The sequence below is a fragment of the Salvelinus alpinus genome, chromosome 35 (genome assembly GCF_045679555.1).
Source record: "Salvelinus alpinus chromosome 35, SLU_Salpinus.1, whole genome shotgun sequence".
Taxonomy (NCBI): Eukaryota; Metazoa; Chordata; class Actinopteri; order Salmoniformes; family Salmonidae; genus Salvelinus; species Salvelinus alpinus.
In genome coordinates, this window is record NC_092120.1 from 20,153,011 (window position 1) to 20,177,407 (window position 24,397).

General features: G+C 44.1%; 1 protein-coding gene across 1 annotated transcript in view; it reads right to left on the reverse strand.

Moving 5' to 3' along the window:
* LOC139564276 (myelin basic protein-like) overlaps positions 1 to 24,397 on the reverse strand; it is a 49,060-nt gene that overhangs the window by 1,882 nt on the left and 22,781 nt on the right. The window contains exon 3 of the mRNA XM_071383660.1: positions 20,261 to 20,348. Within this exon, the coding sequence (XP_071239761.1) occupies positions 20,261 to 20,348 (88 nt within the window). The remainder of the gene's footprint in view (positions 1 to 20,260; positions 20,349 to 24,397) is intronic.

Genomic DNA, 24,397 nt, shown 5'->3' on the forward strand with positions numbered 1-24,397 from the left:
GAGACGCGTTACATTCCTGATCAGCTATCTTCCAAAGGGCTATGATGGATCTGAGTACAACTAAAGCACGGACGCCGAGACTGTTAGAGTTGTGCGAATGATGTACATGGCGGTAGAGCTTTACTACTCGAGTCAGCTGCAACGACAAATCACAGGCACTTGAACTGGCACACCGAAATGAAATATCTACCATCAAAGCAGGTTTACTGTAGCGGAAGACATTTACTTACTAAAACAAATTGCTCTTAGATATGATTGTGTCAGGATGAAAGGATGGCTGGTCTCAACCCAAAGCTCAAAGCCCATTGGGGGAACCAGAATGCCACCAGCACGTCTTTTCTTATTTCTCTAGGAGTCAGTAAGACCTTGATACTTTCCCAGCGAACAAATCACAGAACCAAACATCCCTCGTCACCTTGGTGAAAGGCAACTGTAATTGCGATCCTACACCTCACAACATGGACTATGAGAGACTAGAAGAGCAGGAAGGAGAAAAGAAAGATCAGGAGAGAGAGAGAGAAACAGACAGAATGGAGAAAGAAAGAGAGAGAGAGGGATTCATTGATATAGTATGAAAAGGAAGGAGAGAGAATGAGAGGATGAGAGAGATATTTCCCCAGTAGATGTGGTGGAGGTTTGTGCTGCTGTGACAATGCTATAAAGACATAGTGATTTGATGTTATAAAAATGATGATGAAAGCAGTGCCTGTGCTCCGATGCTCCAGCAGCTCCCCAATATGAGCAAACTGTTCAGACTTATTTCCTCCCGGCAGCGGCCCTGTTATGTTACAGAGTCATCCCACTCCATCACCTCCATCATCAACTAACATCAAGCCCACTACCTCAGCAAAACAAAACTACTAGCGTTGCTCTGATACGCCCTTTCCACTGCACTTACAGTATGATGACAAGTCACCTCGCACCTTGTATGCTTGGCAAACACAAAAAAAACGCTGAATAATCTGTCTAACCCCCTTTCCTTCTCCCTCGCTCGGTGACTCTGGGAAAGGAACTCCATAGATGTGGTTATCTATGTGTGTGTTACATGCTTTGACATTGAAACACCTCTGCAGATTAAAACTCCAACAAAACGTACAATTTTATAGTTTTGCATTTCCCCATCTACTCTACATGTGCGTATTGTTCGAAAATAATACAGTTATGAATAAAGTTTAGAAAAATAAATAGTCATCTTGACATTAGACTGCTTTTAAAAAAGGTCTAAACACATCTGACTGACTTTGATTTTAAGGTGGAATACCCCTTTAATGCTTTGTCTTTGGTTCCCTGACAGCAATACTGCGACAGAGACCTGAACAGGACTCTCGGTCTCCATTAGGCTCGGCAACTATTTGCAGGTGCACTCAGAATATGTCTGCACCGGGCCACCGTCTCCACTTTATCCTAATAACACATATCATCAGTCATTCGATCAACAGGGCTGAATTCTGATTAAATAGTCTCTCTCACACACTATCCCTGCCAAATAAGTTAAGAGCACTGTTCCCTCCACAGATAACTGAGCTTAAATCTAACTCAATTTTCGATTAGGAAATGCTGTTAGTCATGTGCTCAGAGAAGTGTAGCACACGACGACGATGCCTTTAAAAATTGCGGACGGTTACATTTAATTAACGCTCCCTACATTGCTGTGAGACACCGAGTTGTGTCACAAACGCCCGCCCCACTTTATACGTAATATACTGTATATTTGAAGCCCTAATGAAGTGGCACTGGAATGTCGAAGCAGGCCCAAAGCAAAACTCTAAAAATAAAACATTTGCATCACCTTTTGGAAAACAAGACTCAAAAGAGCCTAAAAAAAGCGAGATGAAAAGTGAGATACAGGGATCGAAAGAGAGAGAGACAGGGATCGAAAGAGAGAGAGAGAGACAGGGATCGAAAGAGAGAGAGAGAGAGAGAGAGAGACAGGGATCGAAAGAGAGAGAGAGAGAGAGAGAGAGAAAAGAGGTGGTTTATCCCCAGTGTGCCGCTTCACTACATTAACACAACCATGCTTACCCCTCTCCCCAAGCAAAGATGCAGTAGCAGAGATAGCGGGGATGATAAAACACTGGTGCTTGTCAACAACATGAAAGGGAAATGAATGGGCAGGCTGACGCAGAACACTGAGGGGGGGGGTAGAAAGGCCTCTACAGAGCTGCTCGGGGTTTTGCAATGTAACACGCTGCGCTCACTTTTCTTGATCTATTGCTCTTCCGATGAGAACATTTAATGAGGCTCTCACGGGCAACGTGTCCGTCACAGGGCAGGCTGAGGCAGGCACAGGGCCTGGCTGGAGACAGATGATAGGCCTTGGTTGAATGGTTGAAAAGCACACAGCCACTCATCGTGACACAGTACATATTCTCTTGGGAGACGGACCACTTCAAAATCAGGCCTGTTATTGATCTACACTCTTAGAAAAAAAAGGTGCCATCTAAAACCAAAAAGGGTTATTCGGCTGTCTCCATACCCTTTAAAGTCGGAGAAGCTTTTAAAAGAATCCCATTTGGGTCCATGTGGAACCCTTTCCAAAGAGGCTTTGAGAAACTAGTCAAGGACCATATCACCTCCACCCTACCGGACACCCTAGACCCACTCCAATTTGCTTACCGACCCAATAGGTCCACAGACGACGCAATCGCAACCACACTGCACACTGCCCTAACCCATCTGGACAAGAGGAATACCTATGTGAGAATGCTGTTCATCGACTACAGCTCAGCATTTAACACCATAGTACCCTCCAAACTCGTCATCAAGCTCGAGACCCTGGGTCTCGACCCCGCCCTGTGCAACTGGGTCCTGGACTTCCTGACGGGCCGCCCCCAGGTGGTGAGGGTAGGTAACAACATCTCCACCCCGCTGATCCTCAACACTGGGGCCCCACAAGGGTGCGTTCTGAGCCCTCTCCTGTACTCCCTGTTCACCCACGACTGCGTGGCCATGCACGCCTCCAACTCAATCATCGAGTTTGCGGATGACACTAAAGTGGTAGGCTTGATTACCAACAACGACGAGACGGCCTACAGGGAGGAGGTGAGGGCCCTCGGAGTGTGGTGTCAGGAAAATAACCTCACACTCAACGTCAACAAAACAAAGGAGATGATTGTGGACTTCAGGAAACAGCAGAGGGAGCACCCCCCTATCCACATCAACGGAACAGTAGTGGAGAAGGTGGAAAGTTTTAAGTTCCTCGGTGTACACATCACGGACAAACTGAATTGGTCCACCCACACAGACAGCGTTGTGAAGAAGGCGCAGCAGCGCCTCTTCAACCTCAGGAGGCTGAAGAAATTCGGCTTGTCACCAAACGCACTCACAAACTTTTACAGATGCACAATCGAGAGCATCCTGTCGGGCTGTATCACCGCCTGGTACGGCAACTGCTCCGCCGTAAGGCTCTCCAGAGGGTAGTGAGGTCTGCACAACGTATCACCGGGGGCAAACTACCTGCCCTCCAGGACACCTACACCACCCGATGTCACAGGAAGGCCATAAAGATCATCAAGGACAACAACCACCCAAGCCACTGCCTGTTCACCCCGCTATCATCCAGAAGGCGAGGTCAGTACAGGTGCATCAAAGCAGGGACCGAGAGACTGAAAAACAGCTTCTATCTCAAGGCCATCAGACTGTTAAACAGCCACCACTAACATTTAGCCGCCGCTGCCAACATACTGACTCAACTCCAGCCACTTTAATAATGGGAATTGATGGAAATTATGTAAAAATGTACCACTAGCCACTTTAAACAATGCCACTTAATATAATGTTTACATACCCTACATTACTCATCTCATATGTACAGTGGGGAGAACAAGTATTTGATACACTGCCGATTTTGCAGGTTTTCCTACTTACAAAGCATGTAGAGGTCTGTAATTTTTATCATAGGTACACTTCAACTGTGAGAGACGGAATCTAAAACAAAAATCCAGAAAATCACATTGTATGATTTTTAAATAATTAATTTGCATTTTATTGCATGACATAAGTATTTGATCACCTACCAACCAGTAAGAATTCCGGCTCTCACAGACCTGTTAGTTTTTCTTTAAGAAGCCCTCCTGTTCTCCACTCATTACCTGTATTAACTGCACCTGTTTGAACTCGTTACCTGTATAAAAGACACCTGTCCACACACTCAATCAAACAGATTCCAACCTCTCCACAATGGCCAAGACCAGAGAGCTGTGTAAGGACATCAGGGATAAAATTGTAGACCTGCACAAGGCTGGGATGGGCTACAGGACAATAGGCAAGCAGCTTGGTGAGAAGGAAACAACTGTTGGCGCAATTATTAGAAAATGGAAGAAGTTCAAGATGACGGTCAATCACCCTCGGTCTGGGGCTCCATGCAAGATTTCACCTCGTGGGGCATCAATGATCATGAGGAAGGTGAGGGATCAGCCCAGAACTACACGGCAGGACCTGGTAAATGACCTGAAGAGAGCTGGGACCACAGTCTCAAAGAAAACCATTAGTAACACACTACGCCGTCATGGATTAAAATCCTGCAGCGCACGCAAGGTCCCCCTGCTTAAGCCAGTGCATGTCCAGGCCTGTCTGAAGTTTGCCAATGACCATCTGGATGATCCAGAGGAGGAATGGGAGAAGGTCATGTGGTCTGATGAGACAAAAATATAGCTTTTTGGTCTAACTCCACTCGCCGTGTTTGGAGGAAGAAGAAGTATGAGTACAACCCCAAGAACACCATCCCAACCGTGAAGCATGGAGGTGGAAACATCATTCTTTGGGGATGCTTTTCTGCAAAGGGGACAGGACGACTGCACCGTATTGAGGGGAGGATGGATGGGGCCATGTATCGCGAGATCTTGGCCAACAACCTCCTTCCCTCAGTAAGAGCATTGAAGATGGGTCGTGGCTGGGTCTTCCAGCATGACAACGACACGAAGCACACAGCCATGGCAACTAAGGAGTGGCTCCGTAAGAAGCATCTCAAGGTCCTGGAGTGGCCTAGCCAGTCTCCAGACCTGAACCCAATAGAAAATCTTTGGAGGGAGCTGAAACTCCGTATTGCCCAGCGACAGCCCCGAAACCTGAAGGATCTGGAGAAGATCTGTAGGGAGGAGTGGGCCAAAATCCCTGCTGCAGTGTGTGCAAACCTAGTCAAGAACTACAGGAAACGTATGATCTCTGTAATTGCAAACAAAGGTTTCTGTACCAAATATTAAGTTCTGCTTTTCTGATGTATCAAATACTTATGTCATGCAATAAAATGCAAATTAATTACTTAAAAATCATACAATGTGATTTTCTGGATTTTTGTTTTAGATTCCGTCTCTCATAGTTGAAGTGTACCTATGATAAAAATTACAGACCTCTACACGCTTTGTAAGTAGGAAAACCTGCAAAATCGGCAGTGTATCAAATACTTGTTCTCCCCACTGTATATGTATATACTGTACTCTATATCATCTACTGCATCTTGCCATCTTTATGTAATACATGTATCACTAGCCACTTTAAAGTGTGTGAGAGGAGAAGAAGGAGAAGCGACAACCCACAGTGAAAAACAGACAAGAGAGGAGAGGAAGAATGCAGCGAGTGGGCCTTGGCTCTCAATCTCTCTCCTCTCTCCTAATGGCCCCTGTAGTGCAGAGGACGTTTAGCCTTCTGGTGGACCAGCGTCTGGAACAACAACAAGGAGCCAGCTAGGATCCACCCATAGTGGTGGGACCCAGGCACGGGAAGTATTCCTCTAAGAAGCAGCGCAGCTATGTGGCCCTTGACCAGACCTCCCACCCAGGAGTAAAAAACTGCCACCACCCACAGCATTCATCATGGATCCCGGACCTCCACCCACAGGCCCCGGAGAGAATGACCCTCTGTCTTCAGACTCATCAGGCGTTCATGGTCAGGCTGTCCTCCGGAGATTTTTCAGCGGCAGATAGAGGAGATGCTACAGATGCTACAGCTAAACCCCTTATTTTTCGCCTCGTCCTTGAACCCCCAAGCCCCTTGCATGACTTCTGTGACCTTCACTTCCTACAACTGCTCAATGCAAATGGGGAATCATGTGCACGTCAGAAATAACAGCTCAACCAAACCTGTGTACGCACTTAGAAAAAAGGAGGACCCTTTAAAGAACCCTTTTTGGTTCAAGGTACAACCCTTTCGGGTTCCATGTAGAACATTTTCCACAGACGGTTCTACATGGAACCAAAAAGGGTTATACTTGGAACCAAAAAGGGTTCTCCTATGGGGACAATGAAAGCATGTATGCGATATCAGCTTTTACCCAGGACAAAATCGATGATAAAAATGAATCAGTGGTGGTGCCAATTCTTCACTATTTCAGCATGCACTCAGTGTTGAGGTTTACATCGTAATCTGAACTAGTCCCAGTGAGGCTGGCACCACTGCCAGCGATGATGGAACCTCAACTCCTCTGTCAACACCGGCCAATGCTTTTCGCACTGATCTGTTTACTGGCCAAGAACATCTCACTCAGAGCATTATCTCTCTCCCTCTTAGACTCTCTTTCTTTCAGTATTTTACTCCCTCTCTTTTACTCTCTCTCTTTCTCCCTGTCTCTCTCTTCCTCTCTGTCTTTTACTCTCTCTATTTCTCTCTCTCTCTCATTGGGTTTCTAGCCCATGATCTCTCCTCTCTCAGGTAAAAGGTGTTAGGTAACAACAGCACAGAACAGGACAGAGCTGGACAGAGCAGGCAGATACAGCATCAACAGGTTGCTATTGATCAATCCACAGTGTGTGTGTGTGCGTGCGTATGTACAGAGACTTTGCCTTGCCATCTCCGACACAAGACAGCTGTTAGCTGTGTGAACGTGGGCTAACGCAGCCTCCATTTACAGTATGCCTATAGAATTACACTAGTTAGTTTCCTCTCCCACCACCATTGTCCTGGATCAATGGCAAACTTAAACAGAAAAGGAGTAAATCCAGTCGGTGACAATGGATTTTGTTACGCCCAGAGCACAATGCACCATTATCCTGCTTTAGATGACCATATAGTGGGCTTTCGTCTAATTGCTTCATTTCTTCTTGCTTCATTCAATTTCCTCTTTACGTTATGTTTTATTCTTTTAAAGTCTAAGATGTTGGGGGAGGAGGGGGTGCTAAACTGACATATGGAGCTGTTTTAAGACGGTCAAATTACATTTTCAATTTAAGGACCTCTTTAGGTATATATATTTTTTTTAAGTATAAAATAATGATTTGATAAAAATATAGATGTTGTCCTTTGTTACTAAAGCCCATAGAAAAGCATTGAATAACATATTCATAAATGGCAAAAAGGACAGTCAAAAAATGTATCATAAGAAACAAGGTTTTGAAGTGTCTGTCCTAAATCTAGGAGAGTGCAAAGCTGTCATCAAGGCAGCTTTAACACTTTTTTCATTACTACATGATTCCATATGTGTTATTTCATAGTTTTGATGTCTTCACTATTATTCTACAATATAGCAAATAGTAAAAAATAAAGAAAAACCCTGGTAAGAGCAGGTGTGTCCAAACTTTTGACTGACATACATATACACACACACACACACACACACACACACATATATATATATATATACAGTTGAAGTCAGACGTTTACATACACCTTAGCCAAATACATTTAAACTCAGTTTTTCACAATTCCTGACATTTAATCCTAGTAAAAAGTCCCTGTCTTAGGTCAGTTAGGATCACCACTTTATTTTAAGACTGTGAAATGTCAGAATAATAGAGAGAATTATTTATTTCAGCTTTTATTTCTTTCATTTAATTTCCAGTGGGTCAGAAGTTTACATGCACTCAATTAGTATTTGCTAGCATTGCCTTTAAATTGTTTAACTTGGGTCAAACGTTTCAGGTAGCCATCCACAAGCTTCTCACAATAAGTTGGGTGAATTTTGGCCCATTCCTCCTGACAGAGCTGGTGTAACTCAGTCAGATTTGTAGGCCTCCTTACTCGCACACGCTTTTTCAGTTCTGCCCAAAAATGTTCTATAGGATTGAGGTCAGAGCTTTGTGATGGCCACTCCAATACCTTGACTTTGTTGTCCTGAAGCCATTTTGCCACAACTTTAGAAGTATGTGTGGGGTCAATGTCCATTTGGAAGACCGATTTGCGACCAAGCTTTAACTTCCTGACTGATGTCTTGAGATGTTGCTTCAATATATCCACATAATTTTTCTGTCTCATGATGCCATCTATTTTGTGAAGTGCACCAGTCCCTCCTGCAGCAAAGCACCCCCACAACATGATGCTGCCACCCCCGTGCTTCACGGTTGGGATGGTGTTCTTCAGCTTGCAAGCATCCCTCTTTTTCCTCCAAACATAACAATGGTCATTATGGCCAAACAGTTCTATTTTTGTTTCATCAGACCAGAGAACATTTCTCCAAAGTATGATCTTTGTCCCCATGTGCAGTTGCAAATCATAGTCTGACTTTTTATGGCGGGTTTGGAGCAGTGGGTTTTCCTTGCTGAGCGGCCTTTCTGGTAATGTCGATATAGGACTCGTTTTACTGTGGATGTAGATACTTTTGTACCTGTTTCCTCCAGCATCTTCACAAGGTCCTTTGCTGTTGTTCTGGGATTGATTCGCACTTTTCGCACCAAAGTACGTTCATCTCTAGGAGACAGAACGTGTCTCCTTCCTGAGCGGTATGACGACTGCGTGGTCCCATGGTGTTTATACTTCAAATCTAATCAAATTTTACTTGCGTACTATTGTTGGTACAGACGAACGTGGTACCTTCAGGCGTTTGGAAATTGTTCCCAAGGATGAACCAGACTTGTGGAGGTCTACATTTGTTTTTCCTGAGGTCTTGGCTGATTTCTTTTGATTTTCCCATGATGTCAAGCAAAGAGGCACTGAGTTTGAAGGTAGGCTTTGAAATACATCCACAGGTACACCTCCAATTGACTCAAATTATGTCAATTAGCCTATCAGAAGCTTCTAAAGCCATGACATCATTCTCTGGAATTTTCCAAGCTGTTTAAAGGCACAGTCAACTTAGTGTATGTAAACTTCTGACCCATTGGAATTGTGATACAGTGAATTATAAGTGAAATAATCTGTCTGTAAACAATTGTTGGAAAAATGATGTGTCATGTACAAAGTAGATGTCCTAACCAACTTGCCAAAACTATAGTTTGTTAACAAGACATTTGTGGAGTGGTTGAAAAACGAGTTTTAATGACTCCAACCTAAGTGTATGTAAACTTCCGACTTCAACTGTACCTTGGAGATATCTCATACTGCAACTTGTCCATGCTAATTCACAAAACGGCGCAAGCTTTTTGTCCATATATCAAATATGGCTTGATATGACTCTTGTTGTAGATGGAGTCGTTAACTCAACTGGCATTACAAAAAACACATTCCATTGTATGAGCCACATCAGTTTACATCATTTGAATTCATATTCTACACTACCATGGAAATGGTTGCATCACCATACCAGGTAGCCATTACAAATGTAACCATGAGTTGACTGGTCAAATTGCAACGAAGCTTCATCACGTTGTTCAATACGCTATCTGACCGCTGGCATAATTAACTCATCATCCTGAGTGCTTGTGTCAAGTGGAGAGTCAAAAAAACACCCAGAAAAACAGACCATCTATACACATCTAAATCTACCATCTGCACTAGTGTCGACAGGACAGCAAAACACTGCTCGCTCAATTTCCTGAAGACACTTTGTCTTATCACACAGGTTCACAGAAAGTTCAGCGCGCGATCATAAAAAACTATGTGACTCGCTCTGGCAAGTTTGTTAGGAAAGAATTTTCAGAAAACTGTCGATTTTTTTTGGGGGGGGGGGGGGGGGGCATTTACAGCTCTACATTTACATTACATTTAAGTCATTTAGCAGACGCTCTTATCCAGAGCGACTTACAAATTGGTGCATTCAATTTATTATTTATTTATTTATAATTCAGCTCTATTTGTATGTAAAGCATTTGAATGATCATTTTGGGAATGGGGAAGCAGTGGGCTACACTAGGTCCAAATGCTTTCCCAGAGTGATGAGTGACGGATGTCCATTCCTTCCTCTACTCTACAATAGTCATCGTCCATCCATCTCCAGCTGTTCACACACTCCCTAATTGTCAAGCCAGATGGTCAAGGCAAGATGACGTGGACCCTGGGACTCTGGACCCACTGATTCACTAACTCACGCACATGTGATACACACACACACAAACTCCCACACAATGCATGTAGCCCCATCACCGAATGAATGACTCCACAAGACATTGCCGACCATTCTCAGTTATATTGTACATTTCACTATCGGCCACTCTCTCTCTGTGGAAGCATTACGTGGACCCAGGTCCCATACTGCGCCTGTTGACCAGTCCCTCCAGTGAAGCACACGCTTGGTCAGATGGATATCAACCTAGTATGTGTTCAAAATGGCACTCTATTGCCTGATAGGAGACTCTGGCCAGACGTAGTGCACCAACTTTATGGGTTAGCAAGTTCACTGTCAAACTACTTCTCACATTTGCTTTAGCTTTTCTCACACGCACACAGAGAGAGAGAGAGTGAGAATGAGAGGGACAGAGAGAGAGAAAGAGAGAAAGAAAAAAAGAGAGGAGAAAGAAAGAGAAAAGAAAGAGAAAAAAAAGAGAAGACAAAGAAAGAAAGAGAAAATACAGAAAGAAAGACAGAGAGATAAAGACAGAGACAGTGAGAGAATCTGAACAATGGCGTCAAAGCAGAGAACACTGGCCCAGTGATGAATGGTGGCTCTCAACAATCAACGCTTTTGAGTGGCGAGGAGCTCTGCTGTGGCAGTGCCAGGGTCTAGTGCCCGCTGTACCAGCTAGTGGTAGCCCCGGCCACCGAGACAAATGCCTGAGCCATCAGCCTCTTTGATATACAGCCTGACATAAGGCACAGCGAAAGACTGTAGCTAAATAATGGCCTGCCCAGCATTTCTATACATGACCCTAAGCATGATGGGATGTTAATTGATGAATTCACTCAGGAACCGCAACTGTGTGGAAGCGCCTGCGTTCAATATACTGTACTTTGTATCCCTCATGTATTCAAGTGTTTCCACTATTTTGTCAGTTACCTGTAGATATAAATAGAGAGAGGAACAAAGGACAGGAGAGAGAAAGAGAGAGAGCGAGAGAGAGACAAAACAGAGGAATTCTCTCCCAGTCTGGGTTGTTAAAGTGCAAGCAGCAAACAATAAAGGAATAAAGTACACAGAGCAGGCCTTGTTTTATCTGGCTTGCAGTCTTGTCTGATAAAAGTTTTCTAACAGGCTCAGAAGAAAATCTAATTCCCCGGTATGTTGTGGTTCACTTTTCATTTTACATCCTGACCCTTGGAGCTTTTCAATGGAGTTAGTAACGAACAGACAAACGAGCGATCGACGGATGGAGCGATGGAGGGAAGGGAGCCAGGTTGAAAAACAGCAGCACCCACTCATATCCTTTTCTCCTTCAGCCAGAACAGAAGAGCATAGAGCTCTTAACCCAATCAGCCCTGGGACAGACTAATGTAGTCTGCTGCAGCATAGGCAAGGCAGCAGCAGGCCCGTTAGAAAGGCAGAGGACGTGACAGGTCCCAAATGCAATCAGAACCAAGACGCAAACATGAAATAAGTCATGATTGACTTATGGTGAAATCATAAAATTTTCTTGAACGAGGCAAGACGGTGGGGATCTTGAATGAGGCAAGACGGTGGGGATCTTGAACGAGGCAAGACGGTGGGGATCTTGAACGAGGCAAGACGGTGGGGATCTTGAACGGAATTGCTTGTTCATAAAAAGGTAGAAGACCAATGTCTATTCCTCTATATTTTTCCCCTTCTTTTATATCCAAGACCTTCAGCAATTCATTCCAGTTGCTTTTGAATTATATTCAATATCTGAATCGAGTCATTTTAGCTATTTTGACTCTCCCGGGTTTCAAGGTTGACTACTTGAGCACACAGTGTTGGTTTCATAATGTCGACCCCACAGACTTCTTGGCCACACTTTCCTTGAGCTTAAAGAGCAAACGCAGTTCAAGTGAATCGGAAAATACACCCACATGGTTCTGGAACCTTCTCCAGCACGAGAAAACATTCACCTGCAATGGGATATGCTCAGAGAGCCTCTCACATCCCTATGGCGGACCCCTAGGCCTAGACCACCCTGTCCTCAGTGAAAGAGAACCACAGCACCACGAGAGATCTTTGATTAGAATCTCCCAGCTACTGTTTGTTTAATACTATTCCGAGGAGAGGGGACGGGGACGGGGGGTGGAGTGACAGACTGACAGGCAGGGAAGAGGGTCAGCTAAGGAAAGCCAGACAGGTCAGGAGGATCTGGAGCCAGGGCAGACACAGACAGACCTGGACTGTGGCTGCAGCCTGAGTGTAGGCCCCGGAGCAGACCCAGGTAATGGAGCCATAATGGCCTTTTAACAGCACACTGCTGACTACGGTGTGTTTGCTCAGGACTGGAAAACGAACAGAAAGTGTGGCGTGGATACTTTAGAGACCTTAACGCTTGAGAGGCCTCGGCGACCAGAGAGGTCTGCTGATGACAACTCAAACAGAACAGACCACTAAGCTGGCTCTCACAAACCACTTTAACCATGGCAATTTGGTGGGAAATTCCATATTTTTTTGCTCTCTGTACCAAGCCGTTAAATTGTTTCGGTCAATGTGCTTGAGCGCAATAATGAATGTTCTTTCCTCTCTCGAAGTTGATAAGAGTTCTAGAAAAGAGGCATTTCACAAAATAACAGTGTGCCAACAGCCTGTTAAGAACGGTTTAATATTATCAACGCCTGATAAAAACAGCACACCATAAAAGAGCCTGGACTTCAGACTGACACAAGATTAGGATCCACCGAACCTGAATGTTACACACCTGTTGTGTCAGTGCCCTAACAAAGCCCACACTTCTAATATAATAACACCAACAACAATAGTAATAATATTGGATAATTTGTCTCATTGACAAAAAAATCTGCTTTCCAAGAGAGAGCTGTCAATTCAACAATGAAAAGACCAAGCCTCAAAAGCTCTTTCTCGGTCCTTTGGCCGGCGTTGCTTATCTTAATGAATCAAAAAGCCAATCCAGTGGTTTTCTCTATATTGGTTGCCACCAGGTGAGTTGCATAAGAACAGCTGTGGAGCGCATCCCTATAAACATTGGATGAGGGCTGCAGGGATAATAATTGCATTCGATGTGTCAGGGTAAGTGTCTCCTTTCTTAATGAGATCAACCACTTTCACCTGCATCGGAACTCTCTCAAATCCCTTGACACTTTATCGCAGAACCTGAGCCCGGCTAACGTTCCAGTTAATTAAGGGAATCTTCAACTTTGTACGGTATAAACAAAAGGGTATCATCCCACTCCTAATCCCTTCCCGACCACCTTCATAAAATCATAATTTGTCACTCGCTGAACGTCACTGGTGGGTGACCATTTTGTGCCTTCCAAAATATGTTTCCCCTCCATCTCAGAATCAGCAAGGTACACCGACAGACAAACGTTTATGTTTAATAATTGACAAGTTGTGTATAGGTTGTTTGGATGTTATTCTAGGATCAGGTGATACTATATCTTACCGCCCCAGGTTAAAACAGGGTTTCCTTTAGGTGGGGGGTTTGAAACAACCGATTTTTGATTGGATAGGCCCAAACAGCATTGACCAATGACAAGTGTTTAACTCATGGGACATGAATTGGCTGCAGGTGGATCTCTAGTTACGGATCAATCTAAATGCACTGTAACATCCCCAGCTGATAAGGTGCATTATTGAGGATGAAAGGATACCTGCCCATCACAAAACATCTCACTGTCAGGTACATGAATATAGACTGAGCCGCATGCACACGCGCAAATGTGCACAGGGGCGAATGTAAGACAGAATGTGCACGCACCAACCCGCACACACAAACACACAAAAACAAACACACTAGTTTCAGTCAATAATCCCAGTCACATGCTACATCTCATGCTTCTTGACCTGTAGTTAACCTTGTTCCCCAACCCTGAATCCCTCCCTTCGCCCATCTCCTCTCCTCCACACCCCCCCCCCAAACCAGATCACTCCATCGTACAAACAGGCTGCGAGAGACACAGAGAAAATGGCTTTTCTATTGATCTGGTGCTCATTGTAACCAAGGCACACTGAGCTTTCATCTCTTGTTCTGCTACTTGGGGGCACTCTCTACCTTCCCTCTCTCTCCCCGCTTTCTCTCACTTCCTTCCCTTCCCTCATTCCTGGCCTCTTTCTCTCCCTTTTCTCTCTCGGTCTCCCTGCCCAATCTCCCTTCCCTCTCTAACGTACAGCTCTCTCTTACCTGGTTCTCCTTGTGTTCTCTACCTTTTCTCTATCTTCCCCCTCTGTCTTCCCTCCCTCCCTTACCTTCTCCTCCCTCTCTCAATGAGAGGCGTGACGAAAGCTCCAAGACCTTCCTTTGCACTGTGCCACATGATAAGCACTAGGGTCATCATTGCCCTTACAGAATAACAGGCAGCGGCCTTCTCCGCCCCCCTGCTTCCCCCTGCCTACCTCACACCTCTCCCATTAATTAGTGTTGTCTTTGTGTCTCCATGTCTATAGTGATCAGAGGCAGCGGTGCGCCACAGGGGTCAGCTTTGAGCTGCTTGTTTGTTGTTCGGCTCCCAGTCGATACGGTGTTCCAGGGGTGTGCTCATGTGCAGGAACACAAAGAACATTTCTCCAACGCCACGGGTGCAACAGCCAGACCTCAGCTCTTTTAAATCAGAACTGATGAAAAGGGGGAGAGAATGACCGTTTGCTGTTCAATTCACAGTATCTGGTGTGTTGTGACTGAGGCTTTTGAGTCAGGATTTGTGAGAGGATCAATTAGATGATACTCTATCTGATTGTGTCTGGTTAAACATACGCTGAAATATGTTGAGGCTACCTTAAATTCGCATTTTCCTTTGATCGTTAGGCACAGCCATTGTACGAGGGATAAAGAAGGGGGTTCTCAAAACATATTGTTTTAACTTGCGATAAATATGTACAGTTGAAGTCGGAAGTTTACATACACCTTAGATAAATACATTTAAACTCTGTTTTTCACAATTCCTGACATTTAATCCTAGTAAAATTCCCTGCCTTAGGTCAGTTAGGATCACCACTTTATTTAGGAATGTGAAATGTCAGAAAAATAGTAGAGAGAATTATTTATTTCCGCTTTTATTTCTTTCATCACATTCCCAGTGGGTCAAAAGTTTGCATACAATCAATTAGTATTTGGTAGCACTGCCTTTAAATTGTTTACCTTGGGTCAAACGTTTCAGGTAGCCTTCCACAAGCTTCCCACAATAAATTGGGTACATTTTAGCCCATTCCTCCTGACAGAGCTGGTGTAACAGTCAGGTTTGTAGGCCTCCTTGCTCACACACGCTTTTTCAGTTCTGCACACACATTTTCTATGGGATTGAGGTCAGGGCTTTGTGATGGCCACTCCAATACCTTGACTTTGTTGTCCTTAAGCCATTTTGCCACAACTTTGGAAGTATGCTTGGGATCATTGGACATTTCTCCAAAAAGTATGATCTTGTTCCCATGTGCAGTTGCAAACCGTAGTCTGGCTTTTTTATGGCGGGTTTGGAGCAGTGGCTTCTTCCTTGCTGAGCGGCCTTTCAGGTTATGTCGATATAGGACTCGTTTTACTGTGGATATAGATACTTTTGTACCTGTTCCCTCCATCTTCACAAGGTCCTTTGCTGTTTTTCTGGGATTGCACTTTTCGCACCAAATCTAAGTTCATATCTAAGATACAGAACGCATCTAATTCCTGAGCGGTATGACGGCTGCGTGGTCCCATGGTGTTTACACTTGCGTACTATTGTTTGTGCAAATGAACGTGGTACCTTCAGGGGTTTGGAAATTGCTCCCAAGGATGAACCAGCCTTGTGGAGGTCTACACATTTCTTTCTGAGGTCTTGGCTAATTTATTTTGATATGCCCATGATGTCAAGCAAAGAGGCACTGAGTTTGAAGGTAGGCTTTGAAATACATCCACAGGTACACCTCCAATTTACTCAAATTATGTCAATTAGCCTATCAGAAGCTTCTAAAGCCATGACCTCATTTTCAGGAATTTTCCAAGCTGTTTAAAGGCACAGTCAACTTAGTGTATGTAAACTTCTGACCCACTGGAATTGTGATACACTGAATTATAAGTGAAATAATCTGTCTGTAAACAATTGCTGGAAAAATGACTTGTGTCTTGCACAAAGTAAATGTTCTAACCGACTTGGCAAAACTATAGTTTGTTAACAAGAAATTTGTGGAGTGGTTGAAAAACGAGTTTTAATGAGTCCCACCTAAGTGTATATAAACTTCCGACTTCAACTGTATGAGTGAGTAAAGCAGACATAGATTTCCTACATCGAAAGATACACTACATCACCAAAAGTATGTGGACACCCCTTCAAATTAGTGGATTCGGCTATTTCAGCCATGCCCGTTGCTGACAGGTGTATAAAATTGAGCACACAGCCATGCAATCTCCATAGACAAACATTGGCAGTAGAATGGCCCGTACTGAAGAGCTCAGTGACTTTTAACGTGGCACCGTCATAGGATGCCAACTTTCCAACAAGACAGTTCATAAAATGTCTGCCCTGCTAAAGCTGCCCCGTTCAATTGTAAGTGCTGTTATTGTGAAGTGGAAACGTCTAGGAGCAACAACGGTTCAACCGCGAAGTGGTAGGCCACACAAGCGCACAGAACGCGACCGCCGAGTTCTGAAGCGGGTAGCGTGTGAAAAATCATCTGTCCTTGGTTGCAACACTCCCTAAAGAGTTCCAAACCGCCTCTGGAAGCAACGTCAGCACAAGAACTGTTCATTGGGAGCTTCATGAAATACATTTCCATGGCCGAGCAGCCGCACACAAGCCTAAGATCACCATGTGCAATGCCAAGTGTCAGTTGGAGTGGTGTAAAGCTCGCTGCCATTGGACTCTGGAGCAGTGGAAACGCGTTCTCTGGAGTGATGAATCTGGGTTTGGCGGATGCCAGGAGAACGCTACCTGCCCCAATGCATAGTGCCAACTGTAAAGTTTGGTGGAGGAGGAATAATGGTCTGGGGCTGGTTTCATGGTTCGGGCTAGGCTCCTTAGTTCCAGTGAAGGGAAATATTAACGCTAAAGCATACAATGACATTCTAGACAATTTTGTGCTTCCAACTTTGTGGCAACAGTTTGGGTAAGGCCCTTTCCTGTTTCAGCATGACAATGCACCTGTGCACAAAGGTCCATACAGAAATGGTTTGTCGAGATCGGTGTGGAAGAACTTGACTGGCCTGCACAGAGCACTGACCTCAACCCCATTGGAATTGGAATGCCGACTGCGAGTCAGGCCTAATCGCCCAACATCAATGCCGACCTCACTAATGCTCTTGAAGCTGAATGGAAGCGACGTTACAATATCTAGTGGAAAGCCTTCCCAGAAGAGTGGAGGCTGTTATAGCAGCAAAGGGGGGACCAACTCCATATTAATGCCCATCATTTTGGAACGAGATGTTCGACAATCAGGTCTTTGGCCATGTAGTGTAGGTTTCATCCATTACACATGGGATCTAAATGACATATACAAAACAATTCAATTCAAGTAGGCAAAATGCAATTGTTAACAAAAAATAGATAACAGTAGATGACGAGACGTCTTGTTTCTTCTCATTGAATAAAAACGTAATTACAGACTGATGTACAGTATCAGTCGAAAGATTGGACAAACCTACACATTCCAGGGTTTTTCTTTATTTCAATTAACAGGTGTGCCTTGTTAAAAGTTAATTTGTGGAATGTCCTTCCTTCTTAATGCGTTTGAGCCAATCAGTTTTGACAAGGTCGGGGTGGTATACAGAAGATAGCCCTATTTGGTAAAAGACCAAGTCCATATTATGGCAAGAACAGCTCAAAAAAGTTAAGAGAAACGACAGTCCATCATTACTTTAAAACATGAAGGTCAGTCAATACGGAAAATGTCAAGAACTTTGAATGTTTCTTCAAGTGCAGTCGCAAAAACCATCAAGCGCTATGATGAAATTGGCTTTCATGAGGACCGCCACAGGAAAGGAAGGCCCAGAGTTACCTCTGCTGCAGAGGATAATTTTTTTTAAATGTTAAATTTAACCTTTATTTAACTAGGCAAGTCAGTTAAGAACAGATTCTTATTTACAATGACAGCCTACAACGGCAAAACCCGGACGACGCTGGGCCAATTGTGCGCCGCCCTATGGGACTCCCAATCACAGCCAGTTGTGATACAGCCTGGAATCAAACCAGGGAGTCTGTAGTGACGGTTCTAGCACTGAGATGAAGTGCCTTAGACCGCTGCACCACTCGGGAGCCCAACTAAGGTTAAGTTCATTCGGGTTACCAGCCTCAGAAATTACAGCCCAAATAAAAATAAGTTCAAGAAACAGACACATCTCAACATTAACTATTCAGAGGAGACTGTGTGAATCAGGCCTTCATGGTCGAATTGCTGCAAAGAAACCACTACTAAAGGTCACCAATAAGAAGAAGAGACTTGCTTATACCATTAAACACGATCAATAGACATTAGAATGCTGGAAATCTGTCCTTTGGTCTGATGAGTACATATGTGAGATTTTGTGTCTTTGTGTTGTTCCCACCGTGAAGAATGGAGGAGGTGTGATGGTACTTTGCTGGTGACACTGTCAGTGATTTATTTAGAATTCAAGGCACACTTAACCAGGATGGCTACCACATTATTCTGCAGCGTTACGCCATCCCATCTGGTTTGCACTTAGTGGGACTATCATTTGTTTTTCAACAGGACAATGACCCAACACACCTCCAGGCTGTTTAAGGGCTATTTGACCAAGAAGGAGTGATAGAATGCTGCATCAGATGACCTGGCCTCCACAATCACCCGACCTCAACAGAATTGAGATGGTTTGGGAGGAGTTGGACCGCAGAGTGAAGGAAAAGCAGCCAACAAGTGCTCAGCATATATGGGAACTCCTTCAAAACTGTTGGAAAAGCCTTCCAGGTGAAGCTGGTTGAGAGAATACCAAACGTGTGTAAAGCTGTCATCGAGGCAAAGGGTGGCTACTTTGAAGAATCTAAAATATATAATATATTTTGATTTGTTTAAAAATGTACTACATGATTCCATATGTGTTATGTCATAGTTTTGATGTCTTCACTACTTTTCTACAATGTAGAAAATAGTAAAAATAAAGAAAAACCCTTGAATAAGTAGGTGTCTGAACTCTTGACTGCTATTGTATGTCCAAACAATTTGATATAGAACACTTCATGGGAAACCTCATCTGCATGTAAAATGTAAATTAACTCACACCAGCATTTTAAAGTGCACGGTTTGCCTCCTTACTGGTAGCCATCTCCATCACTGTAAAGAAATCACTGTGTAGCCAACCATCTAGGACTCTCAGCCAGCTTTCTGTGGCTCTGCTATAACACAATGGATTCTGCCCTCACCTGTTAGGTTAGAGTACTACATTTAGGTTACAATCATCTTTTTACACGTCTTGTATTTCTCCACGTCTTATTTGTCTAGTCATACCCTGGGATGCATCCGCAAATGTACACAAAATGTGCAAAGCTCTCAATTCACTGTTAGAGCAGAGAGTCCAAGTAGCCTAGAGGAGTAGAGGTGGATGAACAACAACCTTCATTTACAGGTTGACAGAGTGCGGAGGGAGGGAACAGGGGATGTAGCACTCTTTCCATTACCAGGTTGGGTCACACCCATCACCATTAGCAATGAATCCCTGGGCCACGGATACCTTGTCGCCACCCGGGTTCCTTCACTGAAAGATACTCTGCATTGAGAGATGGGCTGCATGTGTGTTGTGCTGTTATGAAGCACTGCTTTTTCTTTCTGCTGCTGAAAAAGTTCACACTACCTAAATCATTTAAGAGCATTGCTTGAAGTGGACCAGTGCTGACTGGTATAGAGTACCAGCAACTCAAAATATCTGCTTTAGTACTAGAACCCCTTGCAAAATATTGGCACCCAAGAGTACCGTCACCTATTTTTATTTCACTTGAAGCCATGTTTAAGAGACCTTTCGGGTGAGGGGTGAGGGGACACTTTTTACTAAATCCTTTAATCATTATGAAGCAACGGCATTGTAGCATAACCACGACAACCCTTTCCATCTTTTGTAACTGTATGTATTATGGCTGAATTTGCTTTGTGTCTGCGTGTCCTTGACCAAAAATTACAAAAACTAAAACGGCTGAAAAAAGAAATAAAAATCCTTACCAAAGACCTCGTCTTGTGATTCGGGTTCTGCCATGGTCTCACCAACGGGTGCTGGTTCTATGGTCTGTTCTGCTTCTGGTGACGAAGGCTTTTAAAAGAGAGAGAGAGAGCACAAACAGAAAGAGGTGAGCTGAGATACCATGGCAACAGAGCAGAGAGGCTTTTCATTATCAGCCACATGGAGCCGAATCTGATATTTGTTTAGAGGCTTACCTGAATTATCGCAGCACACAAAAGTCAGGCACATTTGCAGTATTTCGGGGATGTGCTTATTATCATGAAAGCATTGCTAAATGCATTAACCCCCCTCTCCTCTAGACACTTACACACACCCACACACCTACGCCATCACATGCATGTACACTGAGTGTACAAAACATTAAGGACACCTTCCTAATATTGAGTTGCACCCCCCACTTTTGTCCTCAGAACAGCCTCAATTCGTTGGGGCATGGACTCTACAAGGTGTTGAAAGCGTTCCACAGGGATGCTGGCCCATGTTGACTCCAATGCTTCCCACAGTTGTGCCAAGTTGTCTGGATGTCCTTCGGGTGGTGAACCACTCTTGATACACACTGGAAACTGTTGAGCGTGAAAAAGCCAGCAGCATTGCAGTTCTTGACACACTCAAACCGGTGTGCCTGGCACCTACTACCATACCCCGTTCAAAAGGCACTTAAATATTTTGTCTTGCCCATTCACCCTCTGAATGGCACACATACACAATCAATGTCTCAATTGTCTCAAAGCATAAAAATCCTTATTTAACCCTTCTCCTCCCTTTCATCTACACTGATTGACGTGGATTTAACAAGTGGCATAAATAAGGGATCATACATAGCTTCCACCTGGATTCACCAGTTAAGTCTGTGATGGAAAGAGCAGGTGTCCTTAATGTTTTCTACACTCAGTGTAAATGCACACACAAACACAAAAACGCACGTGCAAACACACACATACGCACGCACACACACACACACACACACACACGTCATCAAAAAATATATATTAAAAATATAGAAATGTCCCTCTGAAAAAAGCTTATGGTGTGTTCAGAATATTATGGTGACTCAGCTGGACTGAGATTGTGTTCTTATTCAAGCATAGCTTGAAGTCAATAGCGTCTTACGTATCCGGTTCCATAAATTCCAATTAAATTGTACCATTATCTGAGCACTGGTGGTACATTGACTTTACATTGAATCTTACAATATACTGTATTATTTCCCATTAATCGCCATTCGATAATACATTTTGAAACCCGCTTTCCAGTCACATTTCCCATCTCCTTCCAAAACGATAATACACCTCCTCTCTTCTCTGACTGCTTTTTTATCACAAACCGTGGGGGCACTTTAAAAAATGTGGCTATTTCTACAAAGTGGGCCACGCAGCCGCGAGTGGCGGCCTAGCCTGCTTGTCACCGTCCGCAGGTAGGAGCTGACGACGTGACTTTGCACCTGCTTATCATAATAGAGGGATGATATTTCCATCTTGTTGAGAAGAGCATCCCAGAGGGAGAGGACAAACGGAGGGAAGCAGCACAGCTACACAGCTACACAGACGGAGGGAAGCAGCGCAGCTACACAGCTACACAGACGGAGGGAAGCAGCACAGCTACACAGAACGAGATAAGACCAGCCACTCGCACCACAATGACGGGGGAATCAAATTCAACTGCTGGATGCTCTTGCCAGCATACTTGGGGTCCAACATTTACGCTGCGGCGTGTATGGGCTTCAGGCAGAAGTCTTCACACTTTTTGATGTATTTCAGAACTGCAGTTTCCTCTACTTGGAGCAACAGTGAAGTGGGCGGGGAAGTATGGATTTCTTCTCTTACAACTGCAAGCAGAGTCTGAACATCAGACAGGATGGAATTGTATCCCTCAATCTGTGCAATTGCTACTGCTATAGGTTTCAGGCTGCTTACCACTCTATCCCAAAATACATAATCCAGGAGGATCCTCTTGATGGGGCTGTCCATATCGGCAGACTGTGATATGGCCATTGCTTGGAGAGACTCCTGCCCCTCCAGGAGATTGTCAAACATGATGACAACACCACCCCAACGGGTGTTGCTGGACAGCTTCAATGTGGTGCTCTTATTCTTCTCACTTTGCTTGGTGAGATTGATTGCTGCTATAACAGGAACACTAACTAGGCCTCAGGCTCCCTCCACTGGAGACTTGATTTACACGCTGCCTCTCGTCTTAATCTGCAATGAATTCACACATATACAACACGACTCTCTTGAAACGGAGAAAAAGCCAATAAGGTGGCTTTCAAAATGGCAGAACATGCTCAACAGTTCTGGAAGTTGGACATGGATTAGGGGTCTCCACGACAGTTCACAATGCAGGCTTATCAGACAGGAGATTGGATTCTACCACAGGCCTGATAATGCATGGATTCTCCTCAGACACAACCACGTCTCCCAAATCTGCTTTGTGAGGGTGGATAAATAGTCCGATCCCCGATGTACGTGTGTCTCAGTGTATGCATAAGGCCTTATAGCCAGCACCATAATGGTTGCTTGGAATCAATGTTGTGACACTCTTTAAACTGTAAAATGTTTTGTGTGTTTGTGTGTGTGTGTGGGGGGGGGGATATATCACCTACAGCTATGATACAAGCAGGCAGATTAGTACATCAAATAACATTGCTTGCATCATTTCTGATCCCCTTTCTTTGTTCTTTGGTCCCTACCACTCCCTCCCCTGGTTGGATCACCAGGTGAAAAATATTACAATTCAATATACACTGCCTCAACACTGTGAGTCTGCCTGGGCTCTCCTGTTTTTCATGGTACCCCAACAGGCTGGCTGAGTCGGACAGAGCCCCATAGATTCTCATCAACCCCGGGGTAGGTGGCCAGCACAGGCAGGCCCAGGCCCAGGCCCCAGCCCGGGTTTTACTGTCACTGTCCTGTTGTCTAGGTAAGCCCATGCCAGGAATATTAAGGCCTCGTTATTCTCTGCTTCTGACACCATTCAAAGAGGCTGTCTTCCCTTTCTCTCTCTTTTTTCTCTCCCTCTTGTCTTTTCTAATTCCATTATGCAGTGGAAGAGGAGAAGGGTGGGGCAAAGTTGATTGCGGCCACAGCTGAATTTTAATGGCGCGCCTATTTTCTCTGCTGTAATTTGAAAATCGGTGACAAATTGACTTCGGCAAGGCGGAGGTTAATTACCTGATGTCGTTAAAGTACATTACTCGCCATTTAAAGCCCCCTCTTTCCTCCCCACCCACGCCGTAACAGACAGGAACAATAGGTGGGGTGCAATTTCGGGATTCAGAGAGCGAGACACTGAGAGAAAACGACTCACCTCTTAATCATCTTTGTTCTGTTCAATTATGGGCGGCATCGCATTCTGCTTTTTCAGTAAAGTAGCTGCTCTCAGACCCAACCTGACTGAACACAGCGGTGTGTTATTGTTAAATAAGCCTCTACTTGTCCTTATCGGTGTACCACACAGCATTAAGGCAGCTACTGTATATGCAAAACATATATTGTAGATCGGGTAAGAGTTCAACTAAAACCATGGAAACACCACGCGTACGTCTCCCCATGGGGGATAGATCCAGAATCTCCTCAGTGCAGCCCATCTAAATGACCCTACATTTATTTATATGTGTATTCGACACTATGTTGGGGTACAAGTCGAAGTATAAGGCTTGTTTGGATGTCAACCTCAATGTATGTTCATTTCACAATCACCAATTAACTGCATTACAGTAAAACATTACGTCAACTTCCACCACCAATGCATTTTTGGCTAGCTATACTACCACCTTATCCAAACAGGAGCTAACCATTAGCAAAAAATAAATAAAAAATGAAACCCGAAAAGGACAACTTCTAAATATTATGCAAATATACGCTACCGGTCAAAGGTTTTAGAACACCTACTCATTCAAGGGTTTTTCTTTACTTTTTATATTTTCTACATTGTAGAATAATAGTGAATACATCAAAACTATGAAATAACACATATGGTATCGTGTAGTAACCAAAAAAAAAGTGTTAACAAATCAAAATACATTTTATAGTTGAGATTCTTCAAATAGCACCCCTTTGCCTTGATGACAGCTTTGCACACTCTTGGCATTCTCTCTGCATTTCAATTAAACAGGTGTG